The 14,038-nt window shown below is 42.2% G+C and overlaps 1 protein-coding gene across 2 annotated transcripts in view; it reads right to left on the bottom strand.

The window, feature by feature from the left end:
- Window positions 1–14,038, bottom strand: part of RADIL (Rap associating with DIL domain) — an 82,130-nt gene that overhangs the window by 16,920 nt on the left and 51,172 nt on the right. For both annotated transcript variants that reach the window (XM_029577495.1, XM_029577494.1), the window contains exons 7-9: window positions 13,863–13,900; window positions 11,408–11,568; window positions 1,604–1,716 (exon numbers count right to left, since the gene is read on the bottom strand). In XM_029577495.1, the coding sequence (XP_029433355.1) occupies window positions 1,604–1,716; window positions 11,408–11,568; window positions 13,863–13,900 (312 nt within the window). The remainder of the gene's footprint in view (window positions 1–1,603; window positions 1,717–11,407; window positions 11,569–13,862; window positions 13,901–14,038) is intronic.

Here is a 14,038-nt window from a genome sequence, read left to right as displayed (position 1 = left end):
AATTTTCAGAGGTTTTGTGCCTAAAAATAGCATAGACATGTGTAAGCATGTACAAATGCCTAGAGTACCCACGTATTTTCCATTTCATGTAACCACTTTGCCAGGGAAAGGAAAAGAGGTGAGTTAGGAGCATTCTGGGGCAAGGTTCAGAAACATGCAGGGTAACTGCTATTTTCTAAGACGGAGCATACATGTTAGCAAGCTTATTTGTGCACTTCTACACCCGCTAATTGACTTGCACACGTGAAACTGGACTTGTCTGTTGTCTGCAGGTTTTTGGGTAGGAGATCTCAGTGACCTGGATATGGACTGGGTGAACTGGCAGAGGTATCGGCAAACTGATTTCAAGTACTTATGCAAGTATTTTCAAAATGATATGCATGCAATTCTTTATAAAATACCATTTTCAAAGGGAAACTCCGCCTACCAGCAAAGTGCTGATTTTAGGAATTGCAACCTTTATGCATTTGAGACCTGCTTTCTAGAGCTTTGCTCCCTTTATCAGGTAGAATAAGCTAGGGATGATGTAATTTGTATATATAAGTAATCTATAGGTTGGCTTGTAAGGACAGTGTTTATTTTCAAACTTGTAAAGAGCTGTAAAGTGAAAAATTGGGCAACTAGAATGGGAGGGAGCTGCATTTGTTAAAATAAGTTTGATGTGTGAAAAATGTATACAGGAAAAAGGAATTAAGGAAGAACGTGAAGCTGTAGGAAGACTTATCTGATAATGAGCAAGGAAAGAAGGGTCTGTACTAAATCTCTCCCAAGCTAAACAGACTCCGGGACAAAGAACAATAATCATTCACAAAGCGCAAATTTTGAATACTACCAACGTATGTCGGTAACGCAGCTTGTATCCTATGAGGAGTTGAAGATCGTAGGATCTATTAGAAGCGCGCTTCTACGCCACTGAAGAGACTTCTAAGATAAGTTTGACAACCCCCTTATGCAGGGCAGACCGAAACAGCCGATGTCGGGTTTTGTTTGATTGTTGAGATATTGCAGCACATATTAGGTTATACTACAGGGTCAGTTCTGTGAACATTTGGGTCTTTGTTAATTTTGCACAATTCATTTTTTAACTGCATAATAAAAATTTACAAAAAGTAACCTTACTCTGTTCTCTTCTTTTTCTTTTCCTCTGGGGTGGATGATTGAGTAGACCGGGTAACCGCCTATGAGGTGGTCTTACACTGGCTTCCTGACACCCCTTCGCCTACATACTTTGAAGTCATTCATTGGCAGTATTCAAAATTTGCGCTTTGTGAATGATTATTGTTTTTTGTCCTGGTGTCTATTTAGCTTGGCTTGAAATACAGGAATTTGGGGATTTTTTTTTTTTTTTGAGCTGAATCTTTCTCAGTCAGGATCGTTTTGGGGAAATCATGATAGGAATGAGCCGTACCTTTAATCTTAAACCAGGGTATGTTGGGTATGATCTCAAGTCAAGACAAAAGTGGAATGACTTCAATAACATCAATATTTATTTAAAAAGGGACCCAAAGACAGTTGGTGAACTATGAACAAATAATTATAGGTATGCAATACAACCTCCACGGTCTGCTACTGATAACGTGAGAGAAAAGTGGTAGGAATGTACCTTGGAGATGTAATACACACACTGTTGAAATGTGTACATGATTACTTCTTCCAAAACAGTCATTGCCTCCTCACTGGCTGTAATTGTAGAGGAAAAGAGCGATTCCTTAGAACCTGGAGAAAACACCAATAGTTTATTTAAAAGCCAAGACACGAGACAACTACCAATTTCATTATTATTATTATTGTCAAAATCTATGTATTGCCTTCCAATAGATCTCAGAGCAATTTACAATAAATATTAACATTTACAATTTAAATAAAAGAAATAAAAAGTCAAAGCACAAATTCATAGATCATGTAAGAACGTTCCCAAGGCAAACTTCCCACCATACCTCATCAGTAGTCAATTATATTAACCAAAAGCTTGGGAAAATAACCAAGTTTTTGAAAACACAACAGATCCTTTCACCAGCTCTGCTCCACTCAATGACACAATGTTTTCACAAAATAATTTAATAAGGGGCTCCCAGAAGCCCCTTCCAGTACAACACTGAGCAGGTATTCTGAGGCACCCTGCAAGTTCAGCAAGATGCAATTGAATAAAATAAAATACCTCAACCGTTTGAATAAACAGAAAGCAAAGACAAGGAGGCAGTCCAGAATTAAGACTAGAGGTCATATTGTGCAACCCCAAAGGATGCATGCTCTTTATTTTTATATAATCCGCCTCGGGGTTAATGGGAAAGGTGAAATATCAAATGCTGATAGATAGATAAATATATAAGAAACAAATAGATGGCTCCTTCTTAGAGGCACTGGATCCGAAGGCTAACCAATCGAGGACCAAGCTATTCTGCATGGGAGCCCTATCCCCGCCTTCACTGCTCGAGAACAGCTTTTAGAGGAGATCACATTTAGAATTTTGCATTGCTTTTCGAGAACCAACATCCATAACATTTTCCAAATCCTGAAATAACCAAGATGTCCATATTCAGACACAGTCCAGCTAGCATCCGGCTAACTTTGGAGGTATATTCAATAGTGAAACCGCATTACTGAATACAGCCGGCTATCTTAAAGTTAGCTGCCTAACTATAGCCACCTAACTTTAGGGCAGCAGAATTAGCTAACCAAGTTATCCAGCTAACTCTGACTATGGGAGTTAGCCAGCTAACAACTCCTCCCCAGTTACGCCCTTGGAACACCACTAACTTAAGTCAGCTAGAATGTAGCCGGATATGTGCCCAAATATTAATTTAGCCGTCTAACTTCTGGTAGAATATGGACCTGCAAGTGTTGTCATGGTGACACCATGTTACAGACATACACACTTCATCAACCCACACAGCCAGTCTACTTCAGTTGATACGAAAAGTGCACATAGGTCTCTCCCTCTCTTGAAATCAAAAAACATGGCGTTCAGTGGTTTATCCTGCCCTTTGCACTCCTTTACTTTCTACTCAACAGTAAATTAAGAGTAAGGTAGTAAGTATCAGAAAAGAGCCAGAAAAGAGCTCTGGGGAAAAGTAGAAGCACTGCCATAAACAGTCTCGCTGTATTCTGTGCTGGAAATAAATTAGAATCATGTTGCGTCTTCCCTCACAAATCCCAGTCACGGGGGTATAAAAAACAAACAAGCTCTGAAAGATCTAACATTTAATTTCACTTTTATAACAATAATAGTACTTTATATGCCACCAAAAGAGTAAATATTCACAAGAATGTCCCTGCACCAGGGGAGCAGTCAGACATGATAACATGGGGCCGTGAAAACCACAGACATTTGTCTGCCTCATAAGCATGATGCAGCAGCAAAGAAGGTGAAATTACTTCTTACCTGGTAATTTCCTTTCCTCTAGGACAGGCAAGCCAGTCCACACAACCGGGTTTATGCACCCCAACCAGCCTATGGAGACAGAGATTAACAGACTCGCTGATGCCACTCTCATATAAGGCTAGACCGACATCAGCCTACCAATTCCTGAAAAAGCTAACTGTGGATAACTGAATACAAAAACTGCAACCATTAAAACTTCAACATTAGACATTTCCTTCCCCTAAATCCTTGTTTTCTTTTTTTTTTTCAACTTCCAGGAGAACCAGATGCACTTGACCCAGTAAGAAAGGAAGGAAGGAATGACAGCAAATAAAAGGCCCCTCTTACCAGGTTCCAAACCGACCTGGACATCACCATCAGCCTCTAATCCTTTTGTCTGGAAATGTCCCTAATAACAACAAATAAACAGTGTAGTCTAAGGCAGGAGACGGGCCTGCCTGTCCTAGAGGAAAGGAAATTATGTAAAAAGTAATTTCACCTTCCTCTTCATCCAGTAGGCCAGTCCACACAACTGGGATGTGCGAAAGCTACTTCCTCTTAGGGCAGAACTCCTGTCAACACTGCCCTGGCAAATGACGTGTCTTCTCAAACCCTATAATCCAGTTCATGATGCCTGGAAAAGTTATGCAAAGAAGATCACGTTACCGCCCTACCGATTTCGGACCGAACTCTGCCCAAGACATAGCCTGTGCTCTAATAGAATGAGTCCTAATCTGTTTTGGCAATGGCAGACCCACATCCACATAGGCCGCCATTATTTCTTTAATCTAAGGCACCACTGTGGCATGAGAAACATCTTTCCCCTTCTTTATGCCTCCATGAAGGACGAAAAAAATGATCTCTTTCCTGAAAGCTTCTAGTCAATTAAGGAAGCACAAGATATGCCTTCTCACATCCAAAAAACGTAACGTCCTGAACTTTTGCTCATTCATATCCCTATCTAGAGACCTTTGGTCTAATTTGCACTATCAGGAGTAATCACTAGGAAAAGCTCTCAAGACAGAGAATGCAACTCCGAGATCTGTCTCACCAAACATATTGAGCCTAGAAACACCATCTTTATTGTTAATTGCTTGAGAGGAAGGAAGTTGGAACCAGCCAAAAAAGTACAAAATTCAGATCTCAAAGCGGTACCGGTATCCTCAATGGTGGCCAAATATGTTTGATACCCTTCAAAAACGAGAAAAATCCAGCCGCGAGGATACCATCTTACCTTGAACCCATCCGCTATAACATGCCAAAGCTGCTACTTGTTTTCAGAGTATTAAGGGCCAATCCCTTAATCTTGTAGAAATTTCAGAATTAGGGGAATCGTTGCCAAAGTGGGCTGACACTTCCGCTCCAAGCACCAAGTCTCAAAAATCCTCCAAACTCGCATGTAAACCAATGATGTAGAAAATTTTCGAGCTTGCAAAAAGGTGTTCACCACTGCTGAGGAATAACCTTACTACAACAGTCAAGCCCTCTCAAAGGCATCGGATGACACAGATCCACATACCAAGGCCATCAAGGCCAGTCCGGAGCTAGAAGAAGCATTAAATTGGGATGTTGAGCTATCTTCTGAAGCAATCTGTCTATCGTCAGCCACAGAGAAAACACAAACATCTCGTCCCGTGGCCACTTTTGTAGGACAGTATTGACTCCCAGTGCTTGAAGATCTTGTCTGCGACTGTAAAATCTATCTACCTTCGCATTCATGTTGCTTGCCATCAGATCCAAGAACAGCAGACGAGAGACGATGATTTGAAAAAACTTGTTTGCCAATTCCTATTCTCCTGGATCCAAATGTGACAACTGAGATAATCCGCCTGAATGCTTGTCGACGCCTGCAATATGAGAGGGCATTAGTGCCTGCAAATTCTGTTCTGCCCATGGCAGCAGCATGGCTGGGTTCCTCCCTGATGATTCATAAATGCCCACACATTTTTCTTTTAGCTTGGCACAGTGAAAGAAATGGAAAAGGATGCAGGTGTGATGTGACCATTTATGAAGCAGGTATGGTTTAATGGGCACTGGCAATCTGATTTAGAGATTTTGACTTAAGAACATAAGAACTTGCCATGCTGGGTCAGACCAAGGGTCCATCAAGCCCAGCATCCTGTTTCCAACAGAGGCCAAACCAGGCCATAAGAACCTGGCAATTACCCAAACACTAAGAAGATCTCATGCTACTGATGCAATTAATAGCAGTGGCTATTCCCTAAGTAAACTTGATTAAAAGCAGTTAATGGACTTCTCCAAGAACCTATTTGAACCTAGCTACACTAACTGCACTAACCACATCCTCTGGCAACAAATTCCAGAGCTTTATTTTGCGTTGAGTGAAAAAGAATTTTCTCCGATTAGTCTTGAATGTGCCTCTTGCTAACTTCATGGAATGCCCCCTAGTCCTTCTATTATTCGAAAGTGTAAATAACTGAGTCACATCTACTCGTTCAAGACCTCTCATGATCTTAAACATCTCTATCATATCCCCCCTCAGCCGTCTCTTCTCCAAGCTGAACAGCCCTAACCTCGTCAGCCTTTCCTCATAGGAGAGCTGAATATTTCTTCTCATTAGCTAGTTATTATTTTCTCTGTGATCAAAGTGAAATAGAGGTCCTGGAAAACAGTGAATTACAATAGGCAATTTATTGCCTGGGGGGGGGGGGGGTCATCTGTGATCCAGCTTTGGCTCAGTTGACATTGACCTGACATAATTATTAACTAATAGTCTATCAATGTACAATGCCATTTCAGAATCTTCAATCATCTTCCTTCCCGGAGAGTACAAAAGCTGCCATGACAGCAAAACTGGGGAATGTTTTCCAGACAATATTCTCACACCTCCAAGAAATCATCCATCACTGGGTCTTTCCCAAATACCTCCCTGAGCGCAAAGTAACATCAAACAAGAAAATTCTGGAAAGCTTAAATAATACAGAGTCAGAAGAAACAAATGGATGCACAACCATGAGAACGGCTTCATAAATATTTATTACATGTGCAAACAAGGATTTTTTTTTTGTTGTTTAACACTGGCTTGAAATGCTTTCTTGTTTCCATTTCCAAACTCCAGAAGTAGCTGAAAATGCCTTCTCCCCACACGAGGGTGGGAGGGAGAAGCAAAAGAGAAGAAGATTTTCTGTACAGTTGGAGATAAAGTGTAGAAGAGAAAGCAAAAGCAATCATTGTATTTAAAACCAGAACTTTCCACGATAAGGTGAACTGAGTAGCAGTATCATGAGGCTGCTACTACGCTAATTTGGGACAAGACCGACTTCCTATATATTGTGATTTCGCAATCGCAGGCCAATGATTTCGTCGCAGAATTTAGCAAAAAAAAAAAAAAAAAAGAAGTTGAACTGAAGGGCAGAACTCTTTCTTCTCAAGATGTTAACTTCAACCAAAGTAAAAAGGATATAGAATATTTCCGGAAAAGAACTGTACTATCACATAGTCTCCTATTATGGTAAGTTTGTATAAAAAAACATTCCCTTTACATGCAGGAAATATATATTTTGTGAGAACTGAATCTTAAAGCATACACTTAAAGGCCATTTTAAATAATCTTCACTGTATTTTCTACACAGTGCAATTTTGGTAAATGAAATGCTAATACCCTGCTATGAAAACCAAAGAGAGGGCACTCAGCCAGAACTATCTTCTATAAGTCTTTCAATGTGGCGCTTTTGGAAAGCAGCAGGGCTTTCAGTAAATATCCCAACGTGTGTATCAGAGAAAGAAATATCTTCTGCAGTCCATACAATAGAGAGTGCTGTGGAGAACAGCAGGGTTCCCATCAAATGCTCCCATGCACTGTTTTGTGTGTTATGAGTAAAACATATTTCCACGGAAACAGTTCCCATGGCCTGCTCTGTGGTGTGATGCTTGAAAGCAGCTAACTTGAGCGAGTCTGCTCCTCCTTATAACAGTTGCAAGCCTTCTTTAAAAAAAAGTAAATCAATAAACAAACAAACAAACAAACATTCATACAATGCTAGGAGTAGTTCCTGGGACAATACACTCATGAGTTATTGATTTCACAGTCAAAAGCTATAAAAGTTAGTCTGGGGTTTGGAATTGGTAACTTTAATGTTCAATCTTTGCTCTGCCATTGATGGTAGATGCAGATCATTAGATCTTGGGTACGAGGATGCAGAAGATGCTAAAGTGATAGCTCCCCTCTGAAATTACTTCATCTCTTCACGGACCTCTTGTTCCAATTTGCAGGTAAAACTTAAGCAATCCTTCCCTCCCACCTCAAATTGTTAAAAACTGAAACTGTTCCTTCCCTCTGCGTCTAATGTTTCACAGGGTACAATGAAAAGTTTTGCGTCTGAACTGGGATTCACTCCATAAATTGAGTTACAAAACGTGAGAATGGATGCCCGAGAGATTCTCTTATATTAGAGCCATGTCAGGCAGTTGAACCAGGAAGGGTAATCGTTTGGTCATTAATTAGTTTACATTGGAAAGGTAAAGCAAAAATAGTGCACAGAGGATACGGAATCAGCATCAAAGGAAAAAGGCCGGGAACCTCTAGAAGGTAATGTCTGTTGCTATTTACTAGGGACGCGCAATTGTTTTTAAAACAATAAAATGCAAGGAAACACCCGCGTTTCATTTAAAAACAAAATTAAACTTCCCCACCCCTCCCAAAATTCAGGGATTTTTTTCGTCAACTTTCATTTCGGAAATTAAAAAAAACAAAAACAAAAACACACACAACCGAGGAAGCTGCCAAAACATTAAAAGTAACCCCTTTCCCTCCAACCTTCCCCAAAAGTATCTTCCCCCTTTCCTGGGGTCTGCGTGAGCTTGCCAGGTAGAAAGGGGCAGGATCAATAATCCCCAATCACTCCTGCCCAGCTGGATCCCAGATCCAAAATGCCAGTGGCAGGCAGGCCTGAGAATGGCAACATTTTGAAACTGGGCCATCGTGGGGCAGACGTGAGCATGGATTGCTCCTGCCCTCTCGCAGACCCCAGGAAGGTGTGAGATACTTTCGGGAGGGGGGCTTATGGGGAAGGCCTTGAGGAATAATTTTAATGTTTTGGTGCCAGGGAGAGATGAGGGAGCGGCAGAAGTTTCTTTTTTTTTTTTAATTATTTTTAATGTAATGTTTCAGTTCAGTAAATGAAACAAACTAAAACAAACCAAAATATGAAAAAGAAACCACACCTGAACCGGAAAAAATGAATTGAAACAAGAAACATTTCCTTCCACATCCCATGCATTTTATGTTCTGCGTATTATGTACTTTCACCTTTAGGGAGGGGCAAATTATAAAGGCAAATAAATAAATATTATGAACCTATTCATTTGCACAGCAGTTTTATCTCAAGCACTCCACAATGTAATAATACAGAGTTTTAGTAACTGCCTTGGCCCAGGAGAAAAGTGGACTTTTCATTGGCTGTGATATGTAAATTAATTTTAGAGAGCTCACAGGCCTCCTCTTCAGATGACATCGAGGTATATTTATTTATTTTTAATTTTTAACCCCCTCTCTACGGTTTTGCTCGAGGCGTCAAACAATAAAAAGAAACATTCATAATAAAAAACAGAACAGATAAGACTCCAGCTGTGATTAGAGCATAAGAGCTGTATGAGTTATATCATGTGGAAGTACAGATCTTTCCTTTTTAGTGAATTGGGGATGTCTTTAGGATTCTGAATGCTTTGGCAAGGAAAGGTTTTTAGTGCCTTTTTAAACATTTTTAGGAGGGTAATCTCTTGTAGGTAATCCAGAATGGAGTTCGTCAAGCTAGGACTTGGGACTGAAAAAGCTCTTCTATGGGAAATGTCCAGATGTGTCAACTTGGGTGTTGGGACATCAAGTGGATTTTTTGTGGAGAATCATAATTGTCTCGCAGGTTTATAGAGGCAGTGGTGACTTATATCTGATACCAGTCACCACCGCATCCAGAGCCCATCTTTGCCCTGAGCAGCACCAGCATCACCCATCCCATGGTGACGGAGGAGAGGCCCGGCGGTGGTGGCAGGGCGTGGCAGACGCCATTCCACTGCGGCCCAAAGAAAAAGGGGAGGCCCTGAGAGTGCGTGGGTATGAGAGCCTATGTGCATGCGTGTCTGTGAAGGAGAGAGCCTGTGTATGTGTGAGAGAGAGTGTGTATAAGAGCAAGGATTTGTGTATATGAGAGGGCCTGTGCGAGAGAAAACATTTGCATGTGTGTGTGAGAGAGCCTGTATGCGTGTATTTGAGAAAATGAACATTTAAGTGTCTACGTGTGAGACAGCGTGAGAACCTGTGTATGCGTCACTCTCTCACACAGTTGCGGGGCGGGGGCATCAATTATTTTCTCCCAGGGCGCCATTTGCCCTACAGGTTAGGCCTTATTTTAAGGTTGTTAACATTTTGAAGAGCATGGTGTGCTTTAACACCACACTGGAGTAGCTCAGAGGGAAGAAAGGTCCCATTAGTGAGCCATCCACACCATTTCCTGTGGCATCTCCCTCTAAATACAGGCTAGGCTTCTTCCCACTTAGCTTTTGAGATCTCCTGTGATCAAAGAACTATGTCTACAAATTCAGTTCAAGGTGGTCCTGCATGAGATATACCTAAATTATCAGAAGCATACACAAGGGCATTTATTTAATACAAGAAGGAGGAGGAACAAATCTTGACTGACATTTGGAAGAACTTATATAAAGTTATTTGGGAATGAGGCAGGAGCACTACTACGTGGGAAAGTGAGTATGGTGAATGCACCAAGAGCTGCTCCTCCCCTTAAAAAAAACAAAAAAAACCAGCATTGAAATCAGGAATTGTATCTAATTAGTTAAATATTTTCTGATATGGGTGATAAACATCTTAAATTTTACATTTATCTCATCACCGTATGGATCTCTGAAGTCACCAGGGATAGGATATCTTTAGCTCATGAGAAAAAAAAAAATGCTCAGAACGCAACCAGAAAGAATGCATTGCTCTTCCTGAATCATTATCAGTATGGGAACTGAGACGGGCAGCGGCCTGGAAACGGTCCAGGGCTCGGCTTAGCTTCTCTCGGCGTTCCATTCTCGCCTCCTTTGCTACTTTCACTGCAACGAAGGAATGAAGGACGTGCGAAGGGAGAGTTTTATCCTGCTGCCGGGATCATCTGACTCGGACTTGTCGCTATTCACTGGAACCAGGGGATTAAATTAGTGTGCCAGAGCTTTCTCTATGATGGGTGTTTACCCACGTAAAATTACCTGACTGAGGATTGTGGCTAAAAGTTGCTGCGGGAACGTTTAGGTCAGGGGAGGGAAGACGGCATGGGTGCAATTTGAATTTCAATTGTGCGTACTCGATTTTCCCCCCTGCCCTTCCATGGCCCCCACGCACAGGGATGCTTTCAGTGCGCGCACACTTTGCACCTGCTAATCTTCAGAGAGAACGCAGGTAGTTTTCTCTTTGAAAATCTGCATAAAGTGCGCACAATGACGCGGGCCGTCTGGGAATCGCCCTCTATAAAAATAAATGACTGGCTACTAGGGACCTGAAATTTTAAAGACTGGGCGAATGCTTGCCACGTCGTACTAGATAGTTTGTCAAAACAATGGGCGTCTGATGTCCAAAGGAAAGCAAAGAAACTTACTAAATACCAGATCTTGTTACATAAAATGTTAATTCATTCAATAGGTTTGCTTCTTTAACTAAAGATTGAATTAACTGTTTCAAAGGGAAGAAAAATGTACAATTTTAAGGATGCCTGTTCCTTTTGAACATCAGCATAATCTTGTAGAAGCAGCAAGAGGTACAGAAGAATTATGCATTGTATATGTTGGGAGCTGGGGAAAGGTTACGAAAGAGACCCCCACAGAAGATTCATTTTACATTGGCATGAACGAGATCTGAATGCATGACACATTTTACAAGAATCATATGGGTGGGGGGACGGAAGAGGAGGAGAACATTCCAGGGCTGAAGCCGCGAATAAAAAAAACAAAAAAAAAAAAAAACCCGGCTGGAGTCTAGGGGAGTCCTTTCCCTCCCTGAGAAATGCATTTCCTTAGTGAAAGAACCCGAGACCCTACCTTTGATGTCCATCTCCTCCTCCATGCTCTGGATGTAGATGGGGGATTTCTGCTGGGTGAAGTACAGGAGCTCAATGGCGTTGGACATCCAGAAGAGAATGTGCTGCAGGTCAGGGATTAGATCTGTGATGCTGAGGCGAGACAGAGACACAGGATCCTGCCTGCAAGAGACCAGAGCAGAAGAGTTCCAAGGAGCACAAAACACAGGCAAAATTCCCCCTTTTTAAAGCCTGCTGGGACAGAAAACATATTTCTTTTTTTTTTATTTTTTAGTTTATATTCTGCCTTTTGTGTTCTCTCAACCTAGCTTGATGGACTCTCTACCTTGCTTGTAAACTTCAAAGCAGGTTACAAGCAGGTTACATTTCCCTGTCCTCAGAGAGGCCTGGATTTATCAAAATGCACTAAATATCGCATGTGATAGAAAAAGGGGCGTGTTTTATGGTAATAGGCAGTTTATCGCAATTTGCACTAATACCTATGTGAAGAGCTAAGTTACCGCAAATTGCGATAACTTTTTTGCACTTTGAGATAAGTGTCAGAATGTGTTATTTCCTACATACAACCACTGGGGGGACCATGTGTGAGAGTGAGAGCGCGAAAGACAGACAGACAGAAGCCATAATACCCTCACCCTAGATAAGTATTTATATCTCTATGGGAGGCCCATCTAGTAATTCGAGGTGAGGTTTAGGTATTAGTGTAGGGGTTAGGGGCCACTTTGACATTCAACGTGAGACGTACGAACAGAACAGTGCTCTCTTGTGAAGATTTGATGACCCTCGGAGAGAGGAAACCCAAAAATGAGATTTGTGCAATGTTCTCTCAACCTAGCTTGATGTTACCCAGGTAGAGAGTCCATCAAGCTAGGTTGAGAGAACACTGCACAAATCTCATCTTTGGGTGACTGCAGCTTATTAAACCCCATGGTAAAACACCGCGGGGAAACGTGCTGTGAGGTCTTCAACGATTAAAAGGGGCAATCGGGCCAAAGTAACCCCTTCGAGGTGGCAAAGCCCTTGAGGGTCTCCTGAGACCCCCTCTCCCATCCACCCCTCTGCCCCTTGAGGTGGCCAAATTCAAAAAATAAAACCTTAGCTCTCAGACGTTAGGTCACAGGCCCCAACCCAACCTCCCAAACCCTCTCTTTTTCCAAAAATCCTCTCTCCACCTCCCCGACTGCTCCCATTCCCCCCCCTCCCCCCCAAGCCTTACCAAAGTTGCCCTGACGGCTTGTGAGGGCCCAGACGCTTAGTGCAAAGGCGCATCATTGACCAGCAAGCACCGGCCGAGCTGGGTCCAGGACCAAGGGGGCGCTACAGACCCCGCTAGACAACCAGGGCAGCATTGCTAAGGCACTGGAGAGGGTTTGTTTATTTATTTTAAAGGGGAGAAGTTGGGGGGGGGGGGGGGTTGGGTCTATGCCACAACTTCTGAGAGTAAAAATTGTATTTTTGACTTTGGTCATTTCAAGGAGCGGCAGGGTGGGACAATAGACTCTCAAAGAGACGCCCAGGGATATTGCTACACTTGCTGGGTGGTTACTGTGGACCCATCGGTCCCTTTAAAAATACACAGCCCCGGGAGCATGGGAACATGGACGAGAGTCCTGGGGCTCGCAGGGAAAGTTAGCTACAGTCCTTGAGTTGTAGCCAACATTGAATGAAATAACGCGGCTTCTGATTTTCGAGACACCCTGTGTTATTTAATGTACATGTTTTCAGCTGATGTTCATGCATTTGCATGCTAATCAGCTCCTCACCATTCTCACTGTGTTGAGGGGGACGGACGGGGGACAATGAGCAGTATTTTAAATACTGCATGCTACTGCTGCATTAGGCTGTTTACCGCATAGTAACAGTCTAACGTAGCTTGGTGAACGTCCCGAGACAATGCAGGATGAACTGTCTTGCTCAAGGTCACAAGGGGCAGCGGTGGGATTCGAAGCCTGGCTTTCAGCCCGCGGCTCTAACCATTAGGCTACTCTTCCACTCTAAATAGCAGAGGCAATGAGCCAGTTAAATATTTGGGAGCAACACTGGGGACCTGCTGATCCAAATTTGGAGCTGGGGGATGGGTTGGATCCCCAAGTGCTGCATGAAGGATTCCTGAAATGATGATTTTTCCCAGAAACCCTGAATCATATTTTGCTTTTTTTGGGAGAGGGTGTTTGGGAGGTTCTTAATACTGCTTTTACTTAAGAATTTAAATAGCAAACGTGCCTTGCACTAGGAGTATGTGAAAGAAAAGCTTGTTAAGAAAGAGATCCAGAAATAGGGAACATACACATTTTTTTTTTCACCAAGCTGTCATTTTAAAAATTCCTCTTTGTTACTCTGTCCATCTGTACCTCGTTTAATAGCAGTAGAAAGTCATTTGTTTCCTTGGCTTGGATCACAGTTTTGGGTTTTTTGTTGTTGTTTTTTAGAAATGTATGCAGATGAAAGAAACTTACTGCTGTGACTGCTTCTCTGCCAGTTCTTTAGTTCTGTCCTGCAAACAAAGGAACACAATGTGACTCTGCGAGCAATACATGTGAAGAGACAGAAGACAGCAACTGACAAGAGAAAGACGGACAAATCAAGACCGAAACAAAGTACAGGAATACAGAAAGAACTACAATTTGTCGTG

The sequence above is a fragment of the Rhinatrema bivittatum genome, chromosome 14 (genome assembly GCF_901001135.1).
Source record: "Rhinatrema bivittatum chromosome 14, aRhiBiv1.1, whole genome shotgun sequence".
NCBI lineage: Eukaryota > Metazoa > Chordata > Amphibia > Gymnophiona > Rhinatrematidae > Rhinatrema > Rhinatrema bivittatum.
This window is presented reverse-complemented; position numbering and strand designations above follow the sequence as displayed.